The 23,714-nt window shown below is 50.1% G+C and overlaps 1 protein-coding gene and 2 pseudogenes across 1 annotated transcript; 2 read left to right on the top strand and 1 right to left on the bottom strand.

The window, feature by feature from the left end:
• The first annotated feature begins 1,431 nt into the window (after positions 1–1,431).
• Positions 1,432–11,675, top strand: LOC116900779 (WAP four-disulfide core domain protein 6B-like). Its single transcript, XM_032902488.1, has 4 exons — positions 1,432–1,552; positions 2,679–2,810; positions 10,265–10,435; positions 11,348–11,675. Exons 1-4 carry the CDS (start codon positions 1,432–1,434, stop codon positions 11,458–11,460), a joined length of 537 nt encoding a protein of 178 aa, XP_032758379.1. The 3' UTR covers positions 11,461–11,675.
• A 923-nt stretch (positions 11,676–12,598) lies between these two features.
• Positions 12,599–13,309, bottom strand: LOC116900778 (annotated as a pseudogene).
• A 6,458-nt stretch (positions 13,310–19,767) lies between these two features.
• Positions 19,768–19,884, top strand: LOC116902581 (annotated as a pseudogene).
• Positions 19,885–23,714: the final 3,830 nt, after the last annotated feature.

Below are 23,714 nucleotides of genomic sequence, written 5' to 3'. Positions count from 1 at the left end.
CAGCACAGGCAAAGAAAGGGGCAGCAGGGAAATCTACAGGGTGGGAAGCAGTCTCAGGGGCTGGAGTGGGTTGGAGGAGACTAGAAAGTGATTGCTCAGGAAACAGGGTTTACAGCTGGGGAGATAAATAACATTTCAGAAACAGCAGATATGATGCAGGATCTCGTGAATGTGCTACAAAACTGAAACTGTTGCCCTGAAAATGGTCGATGTTAATGGTGATGTTATCTGAAGGAAATCAAGCACAGTTCCTCAAAGTGGATGCCCGCCCGTGCAATTGTCTCTTGTAGCTGCAGATGGGTGAATCAAGTGTATACACGTGGCTGCAGCCAGCAGTCCTTGCCTCAGTTTACCCTCGCACGGCTCACATTGTGTCCACACTGCACTCGCTCCCTCACTAATGCTTCAGGATTTAAGCTGAGGGAATATTCCAGAGCAATCAGAGAGACACTTTCAGTCCCTCCTGCAGCTCACTGAGCCATGGCTTCTCGTGGCCCCTGCTAACCTGCACTTGGAACAGAGGCTCTCAGCTTCCCTCTCTCTCCTGCCTTAGAGGTGCCATCTCCTGGCCTGATGCTCACTGGGAATGGCGGGTTCATGCCCACCTGACAGTCTCTACCCTCAGGGGTGACTTAGATGAAGTCTGGGCCAAAGACAAGAGAGGGAACATCCACAGGGAGTTGAAGGAGAAAGAGACCGAGACAGAGACATTGAAAAGGAGAAAGGGGAGGCACGGGTTCAAATCCACAGATAATTAGAGATGAGGAGAATCAGTGGCCGGGACGGTGTGTACACAGCTCAATCGGTCCATTGCTTGCACAGCGTGTGTGAAGCCCTGATTCCACCCCCAGCCCCACGTACACTGGGGGAGGCGATGCAGACCTGTGATCCGGGTACAGAGCAGGTGGGTGTGGATGGATCAGTAACTTCTACTGTGTAGCAAGTCTGAGACCAGCCTGGGAGAGAGGAGACCCTGCCTCAAGAAAAAACGAGGAGTGGAGAGCAGAAAGGAAAGAGGAAGAGGGAAGGAAGAAAGAAGAAAAGGGAGAAAAGAATGGAGGAGAAAGGAGGTCTGGAGGGGGGAAAAAAAGAGGAGAGGAATCACAAAGAAAAGGAGCAAGGTATTTCCAAATCCCCATTTGCCCCGGGGAAGAGGAAGGTTCTGGAATTCATACAGCTTTGCTATGAGATTCTAGAAGACCCCAAGCAATTCTGCCCCTCTCCCTAGTAAGCCACAGCCCAAGAACCATCGCTCACAGAGGCTCAGACCAGCATGGCAGCTCCCTTCCCCCACAGTTTGCACCAGGGGTACAGCTCGTCCACTGATGGCCTCTGGGGAGGGAACGTAGCTGGCTCAAGTCCAGAGCTGCTTCCTGGACTGTTGGGACACAGAGCAGAGGCCAGAGCCGCAGACCAGCCCCTCCTGGTTCAATGCCTGCCAACAGGTTACAGCTTCCTAAAATGAGACACTGGGCGCTTCTGCCATTCCTGGTCCCCCTCATCTTCCTGTGGAGCATCCAGAAACCTGAGCTGACAGAGGGGTTATTTTTCAGTAAGTACTGGGTCCAGGTCTTAGCATGGAGAGAGGAAACGTGATGGGGTTAGAGAACAAATGCACACTGCAGGTGACAGTGTCTCCCTCACCTTGCCTGGGATCCTGGGTGGGGTGATGTTTGGAGTCAGGGTTTCTCCATATCCTGGAAAGATGGCCTGGCTGAACACAGGTCCTCGGTCTGTGGTGGTTGGCTCCCCACTGTTATAAAGAATTCTTCATGGAGGTGCTGGGACTAGTGCACATTAAATGGACCTTGAGGATTAAATAGCCAAAGGGATTTCCACTGAAGGACCAGCGATTCCTAGGACCACCCCATCCGCTCCAAAACCTGCCCACTGCAGCTCCCCAAAGCTTTCCTGTGTCACAGAGACCTTCCCTGTGTGCTAAAGAGCAGGAGTCCCTTAGGGTGATGGAGCATGGAGATTCTGAGCACTAGAAGGCAGCAGCAGAAAGTGGGTGCTTAGGAGGTCACGTGACAGGTGCAAATTCTGGGTCCATTCTTCAGGAGCTGTGTGACTCTGCATAAGTCCATGGAGCCTCCCCATGCTCTGGGTCCTCTGTTCTGTGCAGGCAACACTGACCAGGCCTACCCATAATTGTGTACTGAGGAGTGAGGGGAATGGCCAAGTGCCCCGGAAGCACTTCCTCAGTATGAATCACTGTGCCCCGGAAGTACTTCCTCGGTATGCCTCACTGTGTCCCAGAAGTACTTCCTCGGTATGAATCACTGCTCATTTTAATCCACACACCTTGACCAAGGTTTTTCAAATGTTGTCACATTAACCTTCAAAGCGACAATCTCAGCAAACATTGAGAGACACATGGGGCCAACCAAGGACAAAACCAAACGCTCACAACGATCCCAAAGGGGCGGGTCCCTCCGGGGAATCTTACAGGTTGTAGAGAGAGGGATAGAGAAGTTACTAGAAATTAGATGCCAGAGTCATTACGGTTGGAGATGTGGCCAGTGTTGTGAAACCCTGAGCTGCTGAGGATTGCCTTCTCCTAGTGACAGGTGAGGGACAAATAGGCTTTCTGAACTCTGTGGGGGTGCCCTGGGACTGGGAAGGAAGAACAGTATCTCCTTCAACACCTCACAGGACCACATATTCTCCTCCTATAGAAATATGTCCAAAATATAAAATAAAGTGTGACTTTGAAGAAAGAAGCCAGTGTTCACGACACAAACAGTGCCCAGAAGAGCAAAGGTGCTGCCTGTTCGCCTGTGGGAAGAAATGCTTGGACCTCAACGAAGGTACCTGTCTCGGCCCCTGCTCCTGCCCTCCTGCTCTGGCACTGGCGAGCCTTCTGGGTCACCGAGGTTTCGTGTGTGACCCAGAGTCTCATGGTATCTGAGTGATGGCATCACTGGGCGGGGAGAGTGTCCTTGGTCATTTTTCTTCCATTCAAATATCTGAAGCGAACAATATCACTTTTTCTTTTAAAAATGATCGTTTTCTGTGTATAAATGTTTACCTGCATGAACACCGTATACACCACGTCCATACAGTTCCTATGGAGGAGAGAAGAGGGCATCATATGTTCTAAAATTGGTAATACAAATGGTTGTGAGCGGCCATGTGGATGCTAGGAACTGAACCCAGGTCCTCTGGAAGGACAGGAAGTGCTCTTAAAAGTAAGACATTGGGGTTGGGGATTTAGCTCAGTGGTAGAGCTGCCTAGCCAGTAGCACAAGGCCCTGGGTTCGGTCCCCAGCTCGAAAAAAAAAAAATTAAAAAGTAAGACATTGACCCAGCCCTGGATTTTCCATTTTGGACTCAGTTTTCTCTTTCATAAGATGGAGAGAGGTACTGGATCATTTGATCCCTTGGCTGCTCTGTGGTACTGTACTGAGATGCCCAGTAGCTATAAAAGACTCATCCAACACCTGTTGATGTCCGGCTGTATGATATCATGAGGCAGATGTGTGTGTAACATAAGGCAGTTGAGTGTGTAACATGAGGCAGGTATATGTATAACATGGGGCGGGTGTGGGTGTAACATGGGGCAGATGTGGGTGTAACATGGGGCAGGTCTATGTATAACATGGGGCAGGTGTGTGTGTAATGTGGGGCAGGTGTGTGTGTATCATGGGGCAGGTGTGTGTGTAGCATGGGGCAGGTGTGGGTGTAACATGGGGCAGGTGTGTGTGTATCATGGGGCAGGTGTGTGTGTACATGGGGCAGGTGTGTGTGTAACATGGGGCAGGTGTGTGTGTAACATGGGGCAGGTGTGTGTGTAGCATGGGGCAGGTGTGGGTGTAACATGGGGCAGGTGTTGATGTAACATGGGGCAGATGTGTGTATAACATGGGGCAAGTGTGTGTGTAGCATGGGGGAGGTGTGTGTGTATCATGGGGGAGGGGTGTGTGTATCACGGGGCGCGTGTGTGTGTGTATCATGGGGCAGGTGTGGGTGTAGCATGGGGCAGGTGTGGGTGTAACATGGGGCAGGTGTGTGTGTAACATGGGGCAGGTGTGTGTGTAACATGGGGCAGGTGTGGGTGTAACATGGGGCAGGTGTTGATGTAACATCGGAGGGGGCAGATGTGTATAACATGGGGCAGGTGTGTGTAGCATGGGGCAGGTGTGTGTCATGGGAAGACCCATGGGGCATGCTGCCAAGGTGTGTGTAGCATGGCTGGGAGGGGCAGGTGTGTGGTGTATCATGGGGCAGGTGTGTGTGTATTCTCCTGGGGCAGGTGTGTGTGTACATCAGGGGCATTTGGGGTGGGTGTAACATGGGGCAGGTGTGTGTGTAGGCACATGGGGCAGGGTGTGTGTGTGTGTATCATGGGGCAGGTGTGTGTGTAGCATGGGGCCAAGGCTCAGTGTGTGTGTCAGGTTCATGGGGGCGGGTGTGGGTGACAAACCCATGGGGGCATCCCAGGTGTGGGTGAAAAATCATGGGGGAGTGTGGTGTGTGGCTGCATGTCTGGGGCAGGTGTGGGTGACATCATGGGGCAGGCCTCAGCCTCCCAAGTGCGGGATAATGAGAACACACATGGGGCAGTGTGTGTGTAACATGGGGCAGGTGTGTGTGTGCAAATGGGCAGGTGTGTGGGCATGGGCAGGTGCCAGGTAACAGCCATGGGGCAGGTGTGGGGGATCATGGGGCAGGTGTGTGTGTGGTGACAGAATCATGGGGCAGGGTGTAGTGTGACACACATGGTAGATGGGGCAGGTGTGTAAATGTAGATGTGTGTGGGGCAGGTGTGTGTGTAACAGGGCATGAGGCATGTGTAAATATGGGACAGGAGGCCATGACAGGAGGTGTAGGACATGGGGCAGGTGTGTGTGTGACATGGGGCAGGGTGTGTGTCATGGGGCAGGTGTGGGTGTGTCATGGGGGGCAGGTGTGGGTGACAGGAGGCCATGGGGACAGGGAGGACATGGAGACAGGGGCAGGTGTGTGTGACAGGCATGGGGCAGGTGTGGGTGTAGCATGGGGCAGGTGTGGGGTAGCATGGGACAGGGTGTGGTGTCTCCTGGTTTGTTTGTCCAGGCCTCTGTCTGACTCTGATAGGGACCTCTGGCCTCCTGTGACAGAGGTCTCTCTGTCACATCCTTGGAGTCCTACAAAAAGACCATCAAAATTATCCACCCAATTTTACCAGTCAGACAAGTATTTGGGGTGCTCCTTACATGGACACAGGGGGCCCTGAGGGGTGCTGACAGGGGACATGGAGACCCACTCACTGTGGGCAGGAAAGGACATGGGGGACTCCTGGGAGAGGCACACAGAACAGGGGGGAACTGGAGGGTGGTTTGCACGCAGGGGGACATGGGAGCAGGGGCCATACAGGGGACAAGGGAGAAAGCAGTGACAGGAGCTTGACAGGAGGACACCCATGTGGAGAAGGTGCTCATGGGAAGACAGGAGGCCCTGGTTTTAGGGGCCATGATCAGGCCTGGAAAGGCTGCCAAGTGGACATGGGACAGGAGGCTGGATGGAGGGAGGGGAGCTGGGAGGGCCTTGGGGAAACATGATGACAGGGGGACATGTGACAACCCTGGCTCTGGTCATGGAACATGGTGGATTCTGGTTTGTTGAATGAGGGAATCATGGGACAGGGGACATGGAACAGGGAGACATGGTGACAGGATCTCAGGGGACTTTGACATTCTCCTGCAGGGGACAGCAGGAGCTCGTGCTGACAGGAGGATTGACCTAAATGTGCCACTGGTGACAGGAGGACATGGAGGGGGGACACCCAGGGGGACATGTTGACAGGAACATCCCAGGAGGCCATGGGGATGGAGGCCCACAGGAGGCCTGGGTGACAGGAGGACATGGTGACAGGAGGACATCAGGAGGCCATGGTGACAGGAGGACATGGAGACAGGGCCTCATCTTCCCTAATTGCATGGAGAAGGAGAACTCTACAGAGGCCAGATGTGGGAGGACAGGAATTCCACACCCATGGAGACAGGAGGGGTGACAGCACTTTAATAGGAGGACTAAGGACATTGTGGGGTCAACAGGATTTAATGGAGACAGGTGTGTAAAATCAGTTGTCCATTAAATACTTTAGACAGGGGATCTCTGGGACAGGGGACATTTTTCCCTGGATGGTGACAGGAGAATGTTGACAGGTTCCAGAACCATCCATTCTTGGACAGGAATGGAGAAGGGGACATCAGAAATGGAGACAGGAGGAGCCCATGGAGACAGGAGGACAAGGGCATGGAGGACATGGAGACAGGAGGGAGCCATCAGGAAAATGGGACAGGAGGACATGGTGACAGGATAAATCTGCAGGGGGGGGGGGACAGGAGGACATGGGGACAGGAAAAGCACACAGGAGGACATGGAGAAAGGAGGACATGGAACATGGAGACAGGGGACAAGACAGGGGGGGGGGAGCTAGGATATGGAGACAGGGGACATGGAGACACCTGGTGACAGGAGGCCATGGAGACATTGGAAGACTTCCATGGAGACATAGCTCATGGGACAGGGGACATGGGAAGGGACATGGAGACACCTGCCATGGAGACAGGGGGACATGGAGCCAGGGGGACATGGTGACAGGATATCATGACAGGAGGCCATGGACATGTAGATGGGAGGCCATGGAGACAGGGGGACATGGAGACAGGAGGACATTGACAGGAGGACATGGAGGTTACAAGGGGACATGGAGACAGGGGACATGGAGACAGGAGGACATGGAGACAGGAGGACATGGTGACAGGAGGACATGGTGACAGGAGGCCATGGTGACAGGAGGCCATGGACATGGAGACAGGAGGACATGGAGACAGGGGGACATGGAGACAGGGGGACATGGAGACAGGGGGACATGGAGACAGGGGGACATGGAGACAGGCCATGGAGACAGGAGGACATGGAGACAGGGGACATGGAGACAGGGGCCATGGAGACAGGAGGCCATGGTGACAGGGACAGGGGGACATGGGAGACAGGAGGACATGGAGACAGGAGGACATGGTGACAGGAGGACATGGGAGGCCATGGTGACAGGCCATGGAGACATGGACATGGAGACAGGAGGCCATGGAGACAGGAGGACATGGAGACAGGAGGCCATGGAGACAGGGGGACATGGAGACAGGAGGACATGGAGACAGGAGGGGAGACAGGAGGACATGGAGACAGGAGGCCATGGTGACAGGCCATGGTGACAGGAGGACATGGAGACAGGAGGACATGGTGACAGGAGGACATGGAGACAGGAGGCCATGGAGATAGGAGGACATGGAGACAGGGGGACATGGAGACAGGAGGCCATGGAGACAGGAGGACATGGTGAGAGGAGGACATGGTGACAGGAGGACATGATGACAGGAGGACATGGAGACAGGAGGACATGGGAGACAGGAGGACATGGAGACAGGAGGACATGGTGACAGGAGGACATGGGACAGGGGGACATGGAGACAGGGGGACATGGAGACAGGAGGACATGGAGACAGGAGGACATGGTGACAGGAGGACATGGTGACAGGAGGACATGGAGACAGGAGGACATGGAGACAGGAGGACATGGAGACAGGAGGACATGGAGACAGGAGGCCATGGAGACAGGAGGACATGGAGACAGGAGGACATGGAGACAGGAGGAGATGGTGACAGGAGGACATGGAGACAGGAGGACATGGAGACAGGAGGCCAGACAGGAGGACATGGTGACATGGTGGAGACAGGAGGACATGGTGACAGGAGGACATGGAGACAGGAGGACATGGTGACAGGAGGCCATGGAGACAGGAGGCCATGGAGACAGGAGGCCCATGGGACAGGGAGGACATGGAGACAGGGGACATGGAGACAGGGGGACATGGGACAGGGGACATGGAGACAGGGGACATGGGACAGGGGACATGTGGGACAGAGACATGGGGACAGGAGGACATGGTGACAGGAGGACATGGTGACAGGAGGACATGGAGACAGGAGGACAGACAGGAGGACATGGAGACAGGAGGCCATGGAGACAGGACATGGAGACAGGAGGACATGGAGACAGGAGGAGACAGGAGGGGACATGGAGACAGGGGACATGGTGACAGGGAGACATGGAGACAGGGGACATGGAGAGACAGGGGACATGGTGACAGGGAGGCCATGGAGACAGGATGGGACCATGGAGACAGGAGGCCATGGGACAGGGGGACATGGAGACAGGAGGCCATGGAGACAGGAGGCCATGGAGACAGGAGGACATGGTGACAGGAGGCCATGGAGACAGGAGGACATGGAGACAGGAGGCCATGGAGACAGGAGGACATGGAGACAGGAGGACATGGAGACAGGAGGACATGGAGACAGGAGGACATGGAGACAGGAGGACATGGAGACAGGAGGCCATGGAGACAGGAGGACATGGAGACAGGAGGCCATGGAGACAGGAGGACATGGAGACAGGAGGACAAGAGGACATGGAGGCAGGAGGCCATGGAGACAGGAGGACATGGAGACAGGAGGACATGGGACAGGAGGCCATGGGACAGGACATGGAGACAGGAGGACATGGGAGACAGGAGGACATGGACAGGAGGCCATGGTGACAGGGGAGGGAGGACATGGAGACAGGGGACATGGAGACAGGGGACATGGAGACAGGGGACATGGGAGACAGGAGGCCATGGAGACAGGGAGGACATGGAGACAGGAGGGACATGGTGACAGGGGGACAGGAGGACATGGAGACAGGAGGACATGGTGACAGGAGGACATGGAGACAGGAGGACATGGAGACAGGAGGACATGGAGACAGGACATGGGACATGGTGACAGGAGGACATGGAGAGGGGGACAGGAGACAGGAGGACATGGAGACAGGGGGACATGGAGACAGGAGGACATGGGACAGGGGGGACATGGAGACAGGGGACATGGGACAGGGGACATGGAGACAGGGGGACATGGGACAGGAGGCCATGGAGACAGGGAGGACATGGAGACAGGGGACATGGTGACAGGAGGACATGGAGACAGGGGGACATGGTGACAGGAGGACATGGAGACAGGAGGACATGGTGACAGGAGGACATGGTGACAGGAGGACATGGAGACAGGAGGACATGGAGACAGGAGGACATGGAGACAGGAGGCCATGGAGACAGGAGGCCATGGAGACAGGAGGACATGGAGACAGGAGGACATGGAGACAGGAGGAGGCCATGGAGACAGGAGGCCATGGAGACAGGAGGCCATGGTGACAGGAGGACATGGAGACAGGAGGACATGGAGACAGGAGGCCATGGAGACAGGAGGCCATGGTGACAGGAGGACATGGTGACAGGAGGACATGACAGGAGGACATGGTGACAGGAGGCCATGGTGACAGGAGGACATGGAGACAGGAGGCCATGGAGACAGGAGGCATGGAGACAGGAGGACATGGTGACAGGAGGACATGGTGACAGGAGGCCATGGACAGGAGGACATGGAGACAGGAGGACATGGAGACAGGAGGACATGGAGACAGGAGGACATGGAGACAGGAGGACATGGAGACAGGAGGACATGGAGACAGGAGGACATGGAGACAGGAGGACATGGAGACAGGAGGACATGGAGACAGGAGGACATGGAGACAGGAGGACATGGAGACAGGAGGACATGGTGACAGGAGGACATGGTGACAGGAGGCCATGGAGACAGGAGGCCATGGTGACAGGGGGACACGGTGACAGGAGGCCATAGTGACAGGAGGACATGGAGACAGGAGGCCATGGTGACTTTCAGGCACGATTTGGAAAGGATGAGTGTTAGGAGCATCAGACGAGAGAAGCTGTTGAGAGGGAGGATGTGGGATTTGGGGTTTGGGACAACTTTGTCATGAGTTAGTGGATCAATTACTCTGGAACCTGACATCCACTAGACTGGAGAGGTTTGAATTGAGGGGGACACCATTCCTTGCAAAAAGAAAGAAAGCAGGAACATTTGTGAGGCAAAATCATCAACCTGTCATCGTTTCGATGCTGAGAAGAAGCAACGACAGAGCTGCGTGCAGTGGCTGCATCTGCTCCTGCACAACAAGCAAGGGGGCACGTTGTGTTATCATCCTGCAGATGAGAAACCTGAGACCAAAGAGGTTCCAGGGACTGGTCACAGTCCTCACTGAACTGGGAGCACAGCTCTGAGCTAGACAAAAAGAGCAATGGACAGAAGAAGGGGGTGGGGTTGTCCCCTAGGGACACAGGCATCCAAGTATCTGTCTCCTATGATTTCCCCACAGACATATGCAGTCTGCCACAGGATGCTGGCCCCTGCTTGGCCTACTTTCCACGCTGGTGGTATAACGAAAAGACTGACCTCTGTACCCAATTCATCTATGGTGGTTGCCAAGGGAACACCAACAACTTCCTATCTAAAGATATCTGTACATCCATTTGCACAAAGAAACACAGTAAGTGCCATAGGTCCCCAACCTTTATTATTACTAAGCCTAATCAGCCATCTGAGCATTGGTCCTTTCCAAGACCCGGGCAGTCCCGGAGGTGAAAACAGAAGGACCTGGAATAGAGGGAATGCAGGGAGGCAGTAGGCAGAGGGAACCTGCAAGTCTGAGGTGAGTCACGGGAGCGCAAAGTTAACAGGAGTAGGGAGCGCCCAGCCCAGACTAATCCAGAGGAGGACACGAGGCCTGCCATGGTCACCTCACTGAAGCAACAGGTATAAAGTGGCAATCAGAAGGCATGGTCACCCTGAACCCAGCACCCAAGCAGGCGACAGAAGAAGGGGGCAGGGTTGTCCCTAGGGAGACAGACATCCAAGTGACTGTCTCCTATGATTTCCCCACAGGGGTATGCAGTCTGAGGGACAGGAACCCTCACACCTCGTCTGGTGTCCCTGTTTGCCAGAGGATGTGGAAGGGATCCCATCCCCCTTCCATTAGCTGAACGATCTGTTTCCTAGGGTGACTGGAGCCGAGCGTGTCCATCCTTGTCCTTGTGTCTTGCAGGACTGTAATCCTGGGTATGACAAGGATGAGCTGGAAGAAACTCCAGGTCTTGGCTCCTAATCTGAGGCTTTCTTCCCGTGAGCCCAGCACTTGCTCTGGATTGGCTGCCAGCGGCCAAGTCTTAGCTACTGAGACTTTGGCTATTCCCAAACCAGAATCTGCTTATTCCCTTCCCACAAACGCAGCTTCTCCTCAGAAGTCATGACCTTCGACCTTTGACCCCCTCTCAGTCTGGGACCCTATCATCTCAACTTTCAGGGTTCAAATTTATTCCTGTGTAGACTCTACTTCCTCCTAGTAAAGGATCCTGTGAGTCCTGATGTCTCAGAGTCTGAATAACTCATCTGTTGTCTGCAGGTGTTCATATCTGCTCACAGTTCTCCGCATGCAAAATCGCAGTTGTGCGCCAGGATAACAGTGTCTATTGTAAGCTGCTAAAGAACGAGCAAAGGAAGAACCAGCATCCCTAAACCTGAGAGGCTCATTTGAAAAGTATTTAGCACTGTGTTAGAAAGTATTTCAAATAAGAACACAATTCACAATCAACTTTTTTTTTTCTGGGCTTTTGAACTTTATTGAAAAATGCAAGCAGGAAGGGAATCAAACATTTATAACATATGTTGATTATTTACCTGACCAAAGTGCAAGATTTCTTTTAAAATCCTTTAAAATAAGTAACTATGGAAAACATAACCCAGGAAATAAAATACAGATGGGAATTTTAACCATTAGATTGCTCTGTCTAATTTATTCTAACTCTCTGTTTAGTCTAAGAAACAAACAAACAAAACACTCTTGACCTATTATTAAAGGTCTTATAAAACAAGAACCGAATCAAATTAGCATAAACTAGTGTCTGTGTGTCAAGGGTCTACTTCTAGGAACTACGCTAACATCAGTTGAATGATGACTGGCCCTGAGTCACAGAGCACAGGAACACAAGCCACTCTGTGTGGCCCTTGCCCCACAGATTATGTCAGAAGAAAACTGACAATCTTGCCCTGACTCTGAAGCCACTGTCCCCTGACTCAAACCTTGGCAACAAAGACTATGTCACACACCTTTGCACAAGCTGCAATAAATCAATCTCTAAGTTTCAACCTTCAACAGGAAATGGTCAGTCACTGCTAGGAATCCATTTTATGAGTTTGTTTACTAAACACCGGGAACAAGAACCAGTTACACATAAAGTTCCTTTAAATTTGGTCCACAAGTTCACTTAGCAGGTTGGAAATTTTAAATCCGCAGCAAGGGGAAGTGGAAATCCCAAATCCCAACACATTGCAATTACAATACAATATAAAAATATGGCTCCCAGAAGGCACAGACAGAAGAGGGAGAGATAGTCTTTTAGCATGAACAAGAGTTAGTGGATGCCCTTCTTTATTTTGTGAGCACCATAACTCCTAAGATGATTTAAACCTGAGTTCACTGTGCACTGTGACCACAAATTTAAAAAAAAAACTAATTTAATTTGTCTTACAATATATTTCTAGATGTTAATTGAGATGTAAATTTTGAAAGATTAAAACTACCTTGAAAGGGGGCTGTGATAGCAACTGTCAAAGCAATGTTCAAGCATGATTTCAAAGATGTTTTCAGGGTTAGTTAGCCTTCTTTGTCAAAAATCTTCACGACCTCACCAAAAACTTCATCGACAGACTCATCAGCATCTATTTTCTTGATTTTCCCCAATTCTTATAAGTCAATAGTTGGTTTTGTTGATTCAAGAAACGTCTGAATTCTCTTTTCCAAACTCTGTTGTCATCATTCCTACCTTTTCCCCCCTTTCAAGACATCGTTCAATACAGATCTCATTATTACAGTAAAAAAACAGAACAAAAGATACATCTGCTTTCCCATCCATGGCCTTGTTCCAACCCTGAAGGTCGTCTTGATTTCTTGGAAATCCATCCATCAAGAATTTATTCTTCTGAGCATTGGCAGCCACTGTTGGGTCCATTTCCCTCTTTAATAAGCCGATGGTCATCTCAACTGGTACAATCTTTCCTTCTTTAATGTACTTTTCTTTTTTTTTTCTTTTCTTTTTTTTTCGGAGCTGGGGATCGAACCCAGGGCCTTGTGCTTGCTAGGCAAGCGCTCTAACACTGAGCTAAATCCCCAACCCCTAATGTACTTTTCAATAAAAAGTTCACCATACTGTGAATCTGCATTCTTCCTTTCATCAGGAAGAAGCTATCCTACAGAAAGGTGTTTTTAGCCATATTTCTCGGCAATGCACGTGCATTGGGTCCCCTTGTCTACACCAGGCCCACCCAAAACAAACAGGGCCAGGCGCTTCATGAGGTGGAGAGGGCAGAGCCACAGTCGTGGAGTCAGCAGTGGAAAGCTCAGGACCAGGACTTAGAGCAGCTGGTCAGCATACAGCAGCGGCGTGAGCGGGACCCACGATCAACTTTTTAAAAGATTGTGTGTGTGTGTGTGTGTGTGTGTGTGCGTGTGTGCGTGTGTGTGTGTGTGTGTGTGTGTGTGTGTGTGTGTGTGTGTGTGTTTGTGTTTGCAGGGCGTGTGAATGGAGTCAAAGTGATTATAAGTGGTTTGAAGTGGGTGCTGGAAACTACACGGGTCCTCCACAAAAGCAGTACACGCTCGGAGCCACTGAGCCAGCTCTGCAGTGTATTTATTCTATTATTACTTGTGAAACTCCTAACTAGGTGTGATGGTTTGTATATGCTCGGCCCAGGGAGAGGCACTATTTGGAGGTATGGCTGTTGGAGTAGGCATGTCACTGTGGGTGTGGGCTTTAAGACCCTCATCCTAGCTGCCTGGAAGCCAGTCTTCTGCTAGCAGCCTTCAGATGAAGATGTAGAACTCTCAGCTCCTCCTGCACCATGCCTGCCTGGATGCTGCCATGCTCCTGCCTTGATGATAATGGACTGAACCTCTGAACCTACAAGCCAGCCCCAATTAAATGTTGTCCTTTATAAGACTTGCCCTGGTCATGGTGTCTGTTCACAACAGTAAGACCCTAACTAAAACATTAGGCCTCCATAAAAACAGACTTATGGGGTGTTTGCAAGATAGTTCCTCAGGGTGCTATGGGGTCCACTTAAATTCAACGTAACTCACATCAGGTCAATACAGATGACAAAAATTCATTGTAATCAAGATGCTACCGATTGATCAGGACCACAGAACAGACTCAGGAGCTGATCTGCAAGAGACCAGGCTATCTCAGAATATTTAAGCTCACAAATCTTAAACATATGTGTCAAGTTATTGCTACATTTCCACCAGTCAGCCTAGTGTTGTTCCCTAGTCCTGGGAACATGAACTTGTTTGACCCTGCCAGAACGAAGTTGTCCTTGAGACGGCTGGACTCAGACAAGGGTCTCCTTACAAGTTGTCCTTGAGACGGCTGTTTACAACAGAAGCTGTTCAGCTGTAGGGAAGTCCCCAGCTCCCCGAGAGCCTGGGACCTTGAACTTAGGTTCCCTCTAGGATTAAACTGAGTCTGAAGAGAAAATGTCAGCATTTAGAACAAGGTCATTTTGCTTGTTCCCAACAAGGCCAGAAGAGAAAGGTGTTTGTTGAGCAAACCTGACAGCCTGAGTTCCATCCCTGTAACACTGATAAATGTGGAGAGAGAGAAGTGATGTCAGTGTTATCTGACCTCCACTCGTAAACTCTTGTCACACCACACACACACACACACACACACAGCTTCACGTACACCATATACATGTAATACTAATACTCAGTGGTAGATCCTTGCATTTTCAAGGAACTGGCTTCTATCCCCAGGGATACACACATACATGAGGCATGGCAGGGAGAGATTTGTTTCCATTTTGATTTATTGTATTTCTTCACTTAGTGGGAGCTTGGGCCATGGCAGATTTGTGAGAGTCAGAGATTTATGCTCAGGAGCTGTCTTTCCCTAAGTCAGTATGGTGATTTGAATAAAAATGGCCCCCATAGACCTGGAGGAAGTGGCACTATTAGGAGGTGTGGCCTTGTTGGAGGAAGTGAGTCACTGCCCCTCCCACCACCCCCACCTCCCCCCTCTCCCTACCCCTCTGCCCCCCCATTCCCCTACCCCTGGCTTCCGGGATTCCGATGCTCAAGCTAGGTCCAGGAAGTGTCACTGTCTCTATCTGCCCCCTACAGATCCAGATGTAGAACTCTCAGCTGTCTCTCAGCACCGCGTGTGCCTGCACGCCACCGTGTTTCCCCCGCCATGATAATGAACTAAATCTCTGAACTGTAAGCCAGCCCCAGTGAAACATTTTTCCTTTATAAGACTTGCCGTAGTCATGGTGACCCTTCACAGCAAAGAATCCCTAACTAAAACAGTGTTAGGATTAGTGGAAGGTACTTTGGAGGGTTGGGACCAGACCAAGGTGAGCTGCTAAGTGGTCACGCCTGGCAACAGATCTAGGGCAAGGGGGAGTGCTGAGAGTTTTGGTTTCTTCTGAAGCCCACTTAGGTGAATATGTTTTTGTTTTAATCTTAGGTGTGTGATCCGAGGCCACTTCAGTTTGTCTACGGCCATTAGCTACGAGGTCTGGGAGGGGCATGATTTTGCCAGCTGCAGACAGTTTAATTCTGGGGACTCTGGAAAGGGAATCAATGCCAGAGCCTAGAGACAGACAGGGTGTTTTGCAGGAGGCAGGAGGGGAGGAAGCGGAGGGGAGGCTGCTGATGCTCCTGTGGTTTGTAAAGGATTCACGAGCAAAGAGAAGTTGGAGATAGTCTGACGACAAAGACTGGACTTGTCCCCAGTAACTCCATGCCCCTAATTATCAGGAAGTCGTCTAAAGAGTCCCATGGCCCCTTTCCCCTCTAACCTTCTTCTCTCCTACCTTGTGTTGGGGGGTTGGGTAGAATAAGTGTTGGAAGGTGGTACAGGTGTGAGAACCAAATAGCTTTTTTAAAACGCCAACAAAAAAGGTTTACTGGGAGGGAGAGGGAGCGAAAGGCCATCTGAGAGTGCAGATATGAGAGAGAGAGAGCCAGAGACACAGGGAGACATAGACAGAAAAGAGAGGAGGGAAAGGGGGAGAGGGGGGGAGGAGGGGGAGGAGGGAGACAGGGGGAGAGGGAGGGGAGGGAGGGAGGAGAGAGAACAGGAAACAGAGAATGAACAGAGTCCTGTGGTGTGGCTGGAACCTTTTCAAGGTTTGGAAACTAGTGATGACCATAGACGCTGGGTTGCAGAGTCCCTGAGGCCAGGCTGGGAGAGCACCCGACTCATGACATTCCTCCCTTTGTTTCTAAAAGGTGGGGAAATAGAAAAGGCGATGGCAAGGCAGGAACTAGGCCGCCATGCTCTTTAGACTGCTTCCTGCCGTCTGGGGGTCTTGACATCTTTGGGCCAGAAAGCTAGGATGCGGGTCAAGTCCCGGGAGAGCTGAATGTTTCACTAACTGTCCGGGCTGTGGGGTCACTGGGGCTAGGACGGTACAGGCCTATTTGAAGCAGTCTGTGAGGCTGGGCCAGCTAGGGTAGCTTCCCTGAAGCTGCCCAGGATGCAGACTTTTGGGGGAACACCTGGGTCCGGAAGGATATGAAACAGATTACGAGTGGTGTATGGGGCAGAAGATAAAGTTAAGTTTAGGGGGATTACTTTTTCTTGGGTGTACATTTGAAAATTTTAGGCCCGTGGTACTGGCAGTAGGGGGAGGGAATTCTAAAATCAAGGAAAGAGGGAGAGATCCCCCCGCCCCCAGGAACAGGCAGCAGGTAGGAAAACGTAGGCTGCTGATGAACAGAAGGATTTAGTCCATTTTATCATTGAGAGGTGGACTCGAGTTGATTCTCTGAAGCTTTCAAGAACTTCTTAAGTTTAGACACCTTAGCAGTACTGCTGTTTGTGATCTGTACTAAAACCCACGCTGTAGAAAAGGCAGTAGACTCACAGCTTTGTGTCATAGTAGAAGCTTGGGGGCTCAAAATGATTTGGGGTTAAAACCATGAGCGCTCTTCTCTCTGTCCAGAAGATTGGCTGTGTATAGATTGGACAGATGTTTTTGGCACAGTGAGAAACACCTTTAAGTCTATACTTAGAAGACCACTAAAGGAAATTTAAAATCTTGAGCTTGTGACTATGACAATAGTAGTCAGTACTTACCAGAGGTAGATTAATAATAGCTTATCAGAATTCCATCGATTAAAACTCTGAGCACTTACGGTCTTGCAATACCATACCTAGGAAAAGAAATCTGAAGCAGTTTTTTTATTGCTTATTTTATTTATTTACATGTCAAATGTTATCCCCTTTCCAATTTCCCTTCCACAAACTCCCTATCCCCTACCCCCTGCCTCTATGAGGGTGCTCCCCCACCCCACCTCCACTCCTGCCTCAGCAGCCTAGTGTTCCCCCATCCTGGGTCATCAGGCCTCCACAGGACCAAGGGGCTCCCCTCCCAGTGATGCCAGATAAGGCCATCCTCTGCTATATATTCAGCTGAAGCCATGGGTACCCCCTGTGTACTCTTTGGTTGGTGGTTTAGTCCCTGGGAGCTTTGGGGAGTCTGGTTGGTTAATATTTTGCTCTTCCTATGGGGATGCAAATCCTTCAGCTCCTACAGGCCTTGCCCGAACTTCTCCACTGGGGTCCCCGCACCCTGATGTTTGGCTGTGTGTATCCACATCTGTATTGGTCAGGCTCTGGCAGAGCATCTCAGGAGACAGCTATACCAGGCTCCTGTCAGCAAGCGCTTCTTGGCATCAGCAACAGTGTCTGGGTTTGGTGTCTGCATGGGCTCCTAGATGGAGAAGTCTCTGGATGGCCTTTCCTTCAGTCTCTGCTCCACTCTTTGTCCCTCTATTTCCTTTTGACAGGAGGAATTCTGGATTAATATTTTTGAGGTAGGTGTGTGGCCCTATCCCTCAATTGGGAACCGTGCCTATCCTATCCACTGGGTATGCTCTCTACAGGTTCTGTTTCCCCTTTGTTAGTTATTTTGGCTAAAGTCCTCCCTGTTGGGTCCTGGGAATCTCTTGGATCCCTGACATCTGGGACTTTCTAATGGCTACCCTCAGTTCTCCCTCCCCCACTGCATACCTACTTTCAAATTCCTGACCCTCTGTACATCTCCCTCATCTCCTCCCATATCTGAACTGTCCCCGCTTCCCCTCCCCCTCCTCTCTCCTTCCCAGATCCCACTCTCCCTCTACTTCCCAGAGATTATTCTCTTCCCCCTACTGAGGACTGTAGCATCCACACTTCGGTGTGATATTCTTCTTGGGTTTCATATGGTCTGTGAGTTGTACCATGGGTAATCTGAGCTTCTTTTTAGCTAATATCCACTTATTAGTGAGTGCATACAGGAGTGTTCTTTTGTGACTGGGTTACCTCACTCAGGACGATATTTTCAAGTTCCATCTATTTGCCTGAAAATTTCACGAAATCATTGTTTTTGATAGCTGAGTAGTATTCCGTTGTGTAGATGTACCACATTCTCTGTATCCATTCCTCTGTTGAGGGATATCTGCATTCTTTCCAGCTTCTGGCTATTATAAATAAGGCTGCTATGAACACAGTGGAGCACGTGTCCTTATTTTATGTTGGAGCATCTTTTGGGTATATGCCCAGGAGTGGTATAGCTGGGTCCTCAGGTAGAACTATTTCCAATTTTCTGAGGAACTGCCAGACTGATTTCCAGCAGTCCCACCAGCAATAAAGGAGTGTTTCTCTTTCTCCGCATCCTCGATACCATCTGCTATTACCTGGGTTTTTTATCTTAGCCATTCTGACTGGTGTGAGGTAGAATCTCAGGGTTGTTTTGATTTGCATTTCCCTGATCAATAAGAATATTGAACATTTCTTTAAGTGCTTCTCAGACATTTGAAATTCCTCAGCTGAGAATGTTTTGTTTAGCTCTGCACCCCATTTTTAATAGGGTTACTTGGCTCTCTGGAGTCTAACTTCTTGAGTTCTTTGTATATTTTGGATATTAGCCCTCTATCAGATGTAGGATTGGTAAAGATCTTTTCCCAATCTGTTGGTTGCTGTTTTGTCCTAATGACAGTGTCCTCTGCCTTTACAGAAGCTTTGCAGTTTTATGAGGTCCCATTTGTCGATTCTTAATCTTAGAGCATAAGCCATTGGTGTTTTGTTCAGGAAATTTTCCCCAGTGCCCATGTGTTCAAGACTCTTCCCCACTTTTTCTTCTATTAGTTTGAGTGTATCTGGTTTGATGTGGAGGTCCTTGATCCACTTGGACTTAAGCTTTGTACATGGTGATAAGCATGGATCAATCTGCATTCTTCTACATGCTGACCTCCAGTTGAACCAGCACCATTTGTTGAAAATGCTATCTTTCTTCCATTGGGTGGTTTTAGCTCCTTTGTCAAAGATCAAGTGACCATAGGTGTGTGGGTTCATTTCTGGGTCTTCAGTTCTGTTGCACTGATCTATCTACCTGTCTCTGTACCAATACCATACAGTTTTTATCACTATTCTTCTGTAATACTGCTTGAGGTCAGGAATGGTGATTCTTACAGAAGTTCTTTTATTGTTGAGGATAGTTTTCGCTACCCTGGGTTTTTCGTTATTCCAAATGAATTTGCAAATTGCTCTTTCTATCTCTATAAAGAATTGAGTAGGAATTTTGATGGGGATTGCATTGAATCTGTAGATTGCTTTTGGCAAGATGGCCATCTTTACTATATTAATCCTGCCAATCCATGAGCATGGAGGATCTTTCCATCTTCTGAGATCTTCCTCAGTTTCTTCCTTCAGAGACTTGAAGTTCTTGTCATACAGATCTTTCACTTTCTGAGACCACATCTTTAAAAACCAAAACCAACCTGCCCCTAGAGGCCATGCAGGTGTGCCTGCTGTGTCACACGTGTGTCGGTAGGTGGCAGAGAGGAGAGAGACTATGTCCACGCTCAGCGTTCTGAATGATTAGTAGCCTAACCTTCCCTGGGTGATCACCTGTCCGGACAGGCTCCCGTGGCATAACCCAGGAGCCACGTGGACTGGCATGAGAAAGTACAAGACTAGAAGAATGTCACCCGGGATCTCAGCCTGAGGCAGGAGTGAGCCTGAGACAGACGAGCCCTACATGGGACCATTCGGTGGCCTGGGCAAGGAGCCAGCCCAAGATGACTACCAGCCTAGTGCCATGGGTCCAGACAGGGAGCTAGCCTGACATGGCCATCAGTCAAACCCTGCACAGGTCTGAGGGGACAGACCATGCCAGGGATGACCCCTGCCTGCTACCATGATGCTACAGTTCTCCCGAGACAACTCCAAAAATGACCCCAGATGGTCAGAGACCCCAGGTACCGCAAAGAGGAGGAAATTACTGGTAGAGAAATGATGGGAAAGAGAAACAGAAGGATGTGGGAACAATGAAGAGAGGCAGAACTGGAGACTGGAGGTTAGTGAGGAACAGCCTGACGTGAGTAGTCGTTGATGCCACCTGGGACCATGGTGGGGTCCTGGCCTGTGCTGCCACCTGGAGTCTTGTCTGGGTCTGTGGTTCTGCAGCAGCAGGGACTGTTACCACCAAAGGTCAGACCTACCTCCCTGCTCTGGTCTGCTGCCCAGGGTCATGTTGTGCAGAACTGGCCCTACGCCTCACCTGGTTATCATAGGAGAACTGGCCCCAGGACACAAAAGCAGGAGAACTGACCTCACCCCTCACCATCTGCAGTACTTAGGAGAGTGGCCGCACATACCTAGCACAGTAGAGTTGTGGGAGTTGTGGGTAAGCTGGCCAGATGGCATGAATGTCAGACAGCTGGCCCTGCCACTTGTCTCCCATGGGATGACATGGGTGAGGGAGAGATACCTTTCTCTCCCTCTCACCCCTTGCTACCTGTGGCAGGTGGGAGACCAGACCTTGGTTCATGAAAGCAGTAAAATTGGCCCTGTCCCTCACCAGCTGCAGCGCTCAGGAGGAAGATGTCTCCCCTCTCGACTCTGCCTCTTGCCTCTCACCATCTACAGGCAGGAAAGCTGCCCCTGCAGACATCAGAGTGGGAGAGCTGGCCCTGCGCCCACCCACCACAGCACTCAGAGAGCAGGCCCTGTACCTCACACAGTAGAGCCGGGCCTGGATGTGAGGATTATGGGTGAGCGTGTTCCAGGGTGTGAGAACAGGAGCAGGAAGTTAGCTTGTGAACTACCCAGGTCAGATACCCCTCAGGCCCAGAGCCAGGGCTTTGAATTGGACCACCCCAACATCTATCCCATTGATGAACTGCTGGAGTGAGTGCAGAACCAGTCCTACAGATCCAAAACTACAGGGTCTCCATGACACAGAACAAGAGGGTACCTGGGAGGATCCCAGTGAGGATCCAGAAGTTGGAGACCTTGTACCAGACCAAGACTCATTATAATGAACATTTGCAAGCAATGTAGGGTTTCCCCTACAGCTTCCACAACAAGAGTTTTCTTCTCTGTTGGTGGGGAGGTTGCAAAGGGGGAGGGAGGGTATGAGAGGAGGGGAAGATGAGGGGGAATTGGGATACATGATATGAAACTCACAAAGAACCAATAAAAAGTAAAACAAACAATTTCATTATTAGCCAATTTATTAATTTCATAGCATGTTCCATGTCAATGATACTGTCTTCTAATGATGGGTGCTGTACTGGTGGCTGACAATTGATTTGAAGAATGTTTCCATTCTTAACAGTTAGATGCTGCTGTTGTTGTGACTTAGATTAGTTTCTCCTCACTGAGTGCTGTGGGGATCAGGGCATCCAGAGTGTGGGGCCTGACAAGAAGACTCCCAAATAACACAGGAAGAGAAACGAAAACTAACATGTGTCCAGAGTACAACACAAAACACAAGCCATATGGAAAACACCAAGGCAGCATAGCCACTCCAAAAGATCAAACCTCCTTAGCTACTGGATTAAAGATAATTGAAACAGGCTGGAGAGATGGCTCAGTGGTTAAGAGCACTGGCTGCTCTTCCAGAGTCCTGAGTTCAAATCCCAGCAACCACATGGTGGCTCACAACCACCTGTAATGGGATCCGATGCCCTCTTCTGGTGTGTCTGAAGACAGGGACAGTGTACACAAAATAAATGAATAAAGTTTTAAAAAAGTTATTGAAACAGGAGAAAGGAGAGAGTCTGGAGCTGCAGAGATGGCTAAGTGGGTAAGAGCACTTGCCAACCAAGTGGGAGGACCTGAGTTTGGGTCCCCAGAACCCAAGTGACAAGCTTGTAGCCCAGTTTGCTGTGACACACCTGTTACCTGAGTGCTGAAACAGAGTGGAGACAGGAGGATTGCTGGAGCTTGCTGGCTGCCAGCCTCGCTGAAAGCAGGTGTAGTGAGAGATGTTGTCTCAAGAAAGTAAGACAGAGAACAATAGGGGGCACATGACAACGTCCCCTCTGTGCAGACACATAGATGCATGTAACCCCCCCCACACACACACACACACGTGCACATACATGCATATACCTCACATATTCATATAATGCCTATGCAAACACATACACAAAGTTTATTAGTTAAAAATGACCCATGCATGGCTGAAGAGAGAGGTCAGAAGCTAAAAGCTCTTGCTGCTCTTGCAGGAGACCTGGGCTCACATTTCAGCACCCACAGGGCAACTCACAGCAGTAATTCTACTTCCGTGGGAACTAATGCCCTCTCCTAACCTCCCAGAGCACCGGGCACACACAATGGGCATTGTTTACCTTCCAGCACTCATGCACACAAGATAAAGGAATCTTAATTAACAACAACAACGTTCTCAGAAAGGACTCAACAGAGCAAATGAATTCAGTCCAGGACCTGGAGAGGGAGACAAGTGTCGTACAAGGACAAAGCCAGCAACGTGGACCAGAAAGGCGGCACCGTGAATGAGCCATGTGGAAGATCCACGGGATTCCTGGAAAAAAAATAGAAATGTTGGAAATTGAAATTTCAATAAAATAGATTTTAAGACACAGTGGAAAACATCTCCAATAGATCTGATCAAGCAGAAGAAAGATTATCAAGAATGGGGGGCAAAGGGCTGGAGAGATGGCTCCGTGGTTAAGAACACTGGCTGCTCTTCCAGAGGACCCAGGTTTGGTTCCCAGAACCCACATGGTGGCTGACATACCTGCTTTCGGTCTCTGCTGTGGGAACAGAACACACATGAGGTATGCACGGACACGTATGCAGGCAAAACACCTATGCACATACATTTTTTTAAAATATTTTATTTTATTTATATGAGTACACTGTAGCTGTCTTCAGACGCACCAGAAGAGGGCATCAAATCCCATTACAGATGGTTGTGAGCCACCATGTGGTTGCTGGGAATTGAACTCAGGACCTCTGGGAGAGCAGTCAGTGCTCTTAACCACTGAGCCATCTCTCCAGCCTGCACATACATTTTTTTAATTAAAAATTTAAAAACCAGTAGATGAGACTCAACAAATACTACATTCGAATCTTGACAAAAGGCCAACGACATGGATATATTCCCTTGAATCCATCAGGCGTCCTCAACACGGGCCACGGAGGCCTTGGTGTGTGTCTGCAAGGACACACAATATGGCATACACTCACATAGACACACATATACACACACACACATGAATGAAAAATAAATCTTTTTAGAAGTCCAGTATAGCAATATTTACCTATTAATTGACCTTTACGGTTATTAATGACATATGAGGATTCATTTCAATAACCTTAAGGGTTTTTTATAAGAATCTTTCTGAATTATTCGAAGATTCTGTGCTTGTAAATTCACCTGCTCACTAAACATTACATGTCAGCCCGGTTCCA

Source organism: Rattus rattus, chromosome 5 (genome assembly GCF_011064425.1).
Source record: "Rattus rattus isolate New Zealand chromosome 5, Rrattus_CSIRO_v1, whole genome shotgun sequence".
Classification (NCBI taxonomy): Eukaryota; Metazoa; Chordata; class Mammalia; order Rodentia; family Muridae; genus Rattus; species Rattus rattus.
The sequence above is the reverse complement of the archived record's forward strand: the minus strand, read 5'-3'. Positions and strand labels throughout refer to the sequence as shown.

What these genes read in the sequence shown, in the direction of transcription:
- LOC116900779 (XM_032902488.1), top strand. Translation starts at nt 1,432, where the DNA reads ATGCCTGCCAACAGGTTACAGCTTCCTAAAATGAGACACTGGGCGCTT. An exon ending in GACAGAGGGGTTATTTTTCA is followed by an intron (nt 1,553 to 2,678) that starts GTAAGTACTGGG and finishes CTCCTCCTATAG; the next exon opens with AAATATGTCCAAAATATAAA. An exon ending in ATGCTTGGACCTCAACGAAG is followed by an intron (nt 2,811 to 10,264) that starts GTACCTGTCTCG and finishes ATTTCCCCACAG; the next exon opens with ACATATGCAGTCTGCCACAG.